Source organism: Sabethes cyaneus, chromosome 2 (assembly GCF_943734655.1).
Source record: "Sabethes cyaneus chromosome 2, idSabCyanKW18_F2, whole genome shotgun sequence".
NCBI classification, from domain to species: Eukaryota; Metazoa; Arthropoda; class Insecta; order Diptera; family Culicidae; genus Sabethes; species Sabethes cyaneus.
The window spans coordinates 122,810,992-122,814,716 of record NC_071354.1 but is presented as its reverse complement, the minus strand read 5'-3'; the positions used below and the strand labels follow the sequence as shown (position 1 = coordinate 122,814,716).

General features: G+C 43.2%; 1 protein-coding gene across 1 annotated transcript; it reads right to left on the bottom strand.

The window, feature by feature from the left end:
* Positions 1–1,755: 1,755 nt before the first annotated feature.
* On the bottom strand, positions 1,756–2,553 carry LOC128735949 (uncharacterized protein K02A2.6-like). Its single transcript, XM_053830433.1, has one exon. It carries the CDS (start codon positions 2,551–2,553, stop codon positions 1,756–1,758), a length of 798 nt encoding a protein of 265 aa, XP_053686408.1.
* Positions 2,554–3,725: the final 1,172 nt, after the last annotated feature.

Genomic DNA, 3,725 nt, shown 5'->3' with positions numbered 1-3,725 from the left:
TCTCGCAGTCCACGGTCGATGTAGAAGCGATCGAGTCTAGATGACAAATTATGTGTTATATAGGTAGGGCTCTGGCTTTTAACTGCTCCCATGCATCACACATTTGAAGTTGATTTACAGTTGCTTGTAGAGAAGGGCTCATATTATATCCCGTTGCGTCGCACTGGCGGATTACACAATTAAAATCTCCACCGAGAATCACATGGTCGGTACGGTGACGAAGATAGAAAGCAATTGTTTCGTTGAAGAAGCGCTCTCTCTCGGGTCGAGCAGCAGATCCTGAGGGCGCATAAACACAGGCTAGAGTGGTGTTGTGTACGCGTAGTGTGATTAAACGGCTGTCTAAACTCTTTTCGACGTTGCTGAATTGTATGTATTCTTTGAGGGCTATTGCTGTCCCCCTCCTAGTGTGGTCTACATTGCAAATAACAGTGTATCCAGGAAGAGATAGTTGCTGGTTTTGAATCTCTTGCAGAAAAATAATGTTTAATTCCATGGTTCTAAGGAAAGTACGCAGCGCGTCAAGTTTTGTCGAGTTTGTGATTGTGTTTATATTAATTGAAGTAATGTTGTAACTACAGAGATCCATTACGAAAGAGTTTCGTCTCCCACCATTCTGTCGACGTCATTAGTACGTAACTTCTTGGTCGATCGTCGTGTACGTCTGCTGCATGATGAGGATGTAGAATCGTCTGTTTCCATGTCGTCTTATTTGTGGAGGGATGACAAACTTTCGTTTTCTACCAAGGGTTGATTATCGGAAACGTGAAGTTGTTTGTGAACTACTGGTTCGGCTGTCTGCTTGTTTGTAGTACCCGAAGCCTGCCTGTGCTGACGTCGAGGGTAGAGGTGTAGGGGTTTTAAAAGTATTCTTGCTTACGATTTGCCAGGACCACGGGCTCAGGCATGTGCCTGTATCCGTAGGTATACGGGAATCATTCGCTTGCTTCGGTTCACTCAACTGTTTCGATGTGTTTGTCTGCCTCTTAACTATTTTCGGCCTCGTCGTTAGCCGTGCCACGTTCGCATACGTTTTCGCATTAGGATCTACTGAGAAGTTTTGGACCAACAACTTTTTGTTTTGAATGCATGTGATACCAGAATGTACGAATTCGCCACAGTGACGACATGTGAGTTTCTGGTTATAGTAAGATACATTTGTTGTTTCTCCGTCGATCGTGATATATGATGGAATGTTGTGTTTCACTATCATTTTGGCAATTCGAACTCCAGTCGGGTATCCACCGAAGCGATAGTTCTCTCCCCACATCTGTTCGTAAATCGAAAGCACTTCGCCGTACTCACGCAGATATTCTTCGATTTGGGTATCAGTGATGTCTATAGAAAGGTCGTAAAGCTTTACCTCTACAGCACCGTCCTCCATTTTCAGCCTTAGTCTATATAACTTGCCATCGGATTCGATGTCGTGTTTGTCGTCGTGTTGTTCTACCACTCTCTGCGCAACCGCAAGATCGCTGGCCGTAATGAATGCACAGCCCATAGTTCTGCTGCATTGAATTCGTTTCACCTCTTCATGAGTCATACCAAGCACTGTTCCGATAAACTCGTGTAGTTCTTCGAAGGACGGTTTTTTTGGTACATCTGCATACTCAATGCGAAAAGTATTTTCGCGACGCCTCATCTTCGAATGTCTATCGCCGTTTCCTGGCCCGGCGGTGCCAAGATATTAAAAGAAACTTTAAGCGAAAAAAATTAAGCTCGTAAACGACTTCCGTGATAAGCGAACACATCCACTCAATTTGGAAGCTGAGCTCCAACTATGGTCGTTCTATTGCACTTCAAACTCTTTAGTTTTGCTTTAAGCGTTTGAATGAACCGTTCTGCTTGCCCGTTCGTTGCATGATGATACGGTGCACCCATTTTGTGGTAAACCCCATTCATCTTAAGAAATCGTTGGAACTCGTCAGAGGTGAACTGGGGGCTCTGGTCACTGACAAGCACCGCCGGTATACCGTACGTAGCAAAATATTCACGGCAAACTTTGATTGTTGTAGCTGTAGTGATATCGTTCAATATCCGCACCTTTGGCCATTTTGTATATGCATCCACCAACACGATGAAATAGGTATTGAGAAACGGCCCAGCAAAATCCACATGAACTCGTTCGAACGGCTTCCATGGAGTTTCCCAACAATGTGTTGGTACTTTGGCAGGTTCAGGTCGTGAAGACTGGCAGGAGCAACAATTCCGCACCAAATTCTCGATGTCCTTATCGATACCTTCCCACCATACGTATCCTCGTGCTAACGATTTTAATCTGCTAGTGCCGAAATGGGTAGAGTGCAGCTCAGCCAGAACTTTTGCTCGAAGACTCGGTGGAACGTACACCCGTATTCCACGCATAACACAGTTTTGTTGAAGTGTAAATTCCGTTTGATCAATTCCGAATCGATTCCTTGGATCAACGGTGTTCCCATTACGCAATCCTTGAACCAACAATTCAACGGTCTGATCCGCAACTGTAGCTTCCGACAACTCCTCCACGGTCAGTATTGATATTGATCTCGAGCAGATCTGTTTCCTCAACAACATTTTCTAGCGGTTTGTTTTTCAACGGTAATCTTGAGAATGCATCAGCATTGCAGTGTTTACTCGTAGCATATCTCTAAACTGGATGCTGTAACTAAACGATTGCAAAAACGTAGCATAGCATTCTTAGTGCAGGCATCTTCGGCAGGCCCTTGGTATCGGAAAAGATTTGCTTGACTGGCTCGTTATCCGTGATCAAAGTAAATCGTCTTCCATATAGGCAGGCTTGGCATACATTTTTCGCTTCGATTTTGCTCTTTTGATTACTGCACCTCAGCGAAGCAGAATTTGAAAAAGAGGTGTATGGGACATGTATAAAGCTAGTAGCTATCTATAATATTACTGAAGAAAGTAAAGCTCTATCTTTTGTATTTGTGACGCTGTAAGGCTGCTACCCCGTTGGTAGCAAAAAGTGCGCTCTTTTGGCTACCAACGGCATTGCAGCCCTACAGCGGCGTAAATACTAAAGATAAAGCTTTACTTTCTTCAGCAATATTATAGATAATTACCAGCTCCACAAATGCCCCATACACCACTTTTTCGAATTCTGTTTCGCTGAGGTGCAGTAATCAAAAGAGCAAAATCAAAGCGAAAAGTGTATACCAAGCCTGCATATAGGTACTGATAAAATTTGCGAACTCTGAAAATGATCGCGTAAGCCTACCGATCTACTTGCTTGTAGGCAGGGTTGCCACATGCACAGATTATTCTGTGTTTAACAGATATTTGAAAGAAATCGCCTGTACAGAATCTGTATGCATACAATACAGATTTTCGCTAAATTACACAGATTAAACAGATTTTTGAGCTTTTACATGAGAGTGAAAGAGACGGAAATAGTCAGCAAAATGACTCTCTATCTCTTTCGCTCTCATTGTTTTGCATTGGACAGATTTTTGCACAGATATTTTTCCTCGCCGTACAGATTGTCAGATTTTTCCAACAAAAAACACAGAATTATATGTGGCATCCCTGCTTGTAGGCTTGCTGTGTAGCATTCAATATCTGAGATGTGAATTGAATTGGCCGTTCGGAACCATCATGGTAGATGTGACTGAGTACTGCACCGACACCGTAAGGTGATGCATCGGCGGCCAACACAAGCGGTAGTGAAGGATCGTAGTGTACCAAGAATTTCAATACATATGTATGTCTATGTAATATACTGATAAATT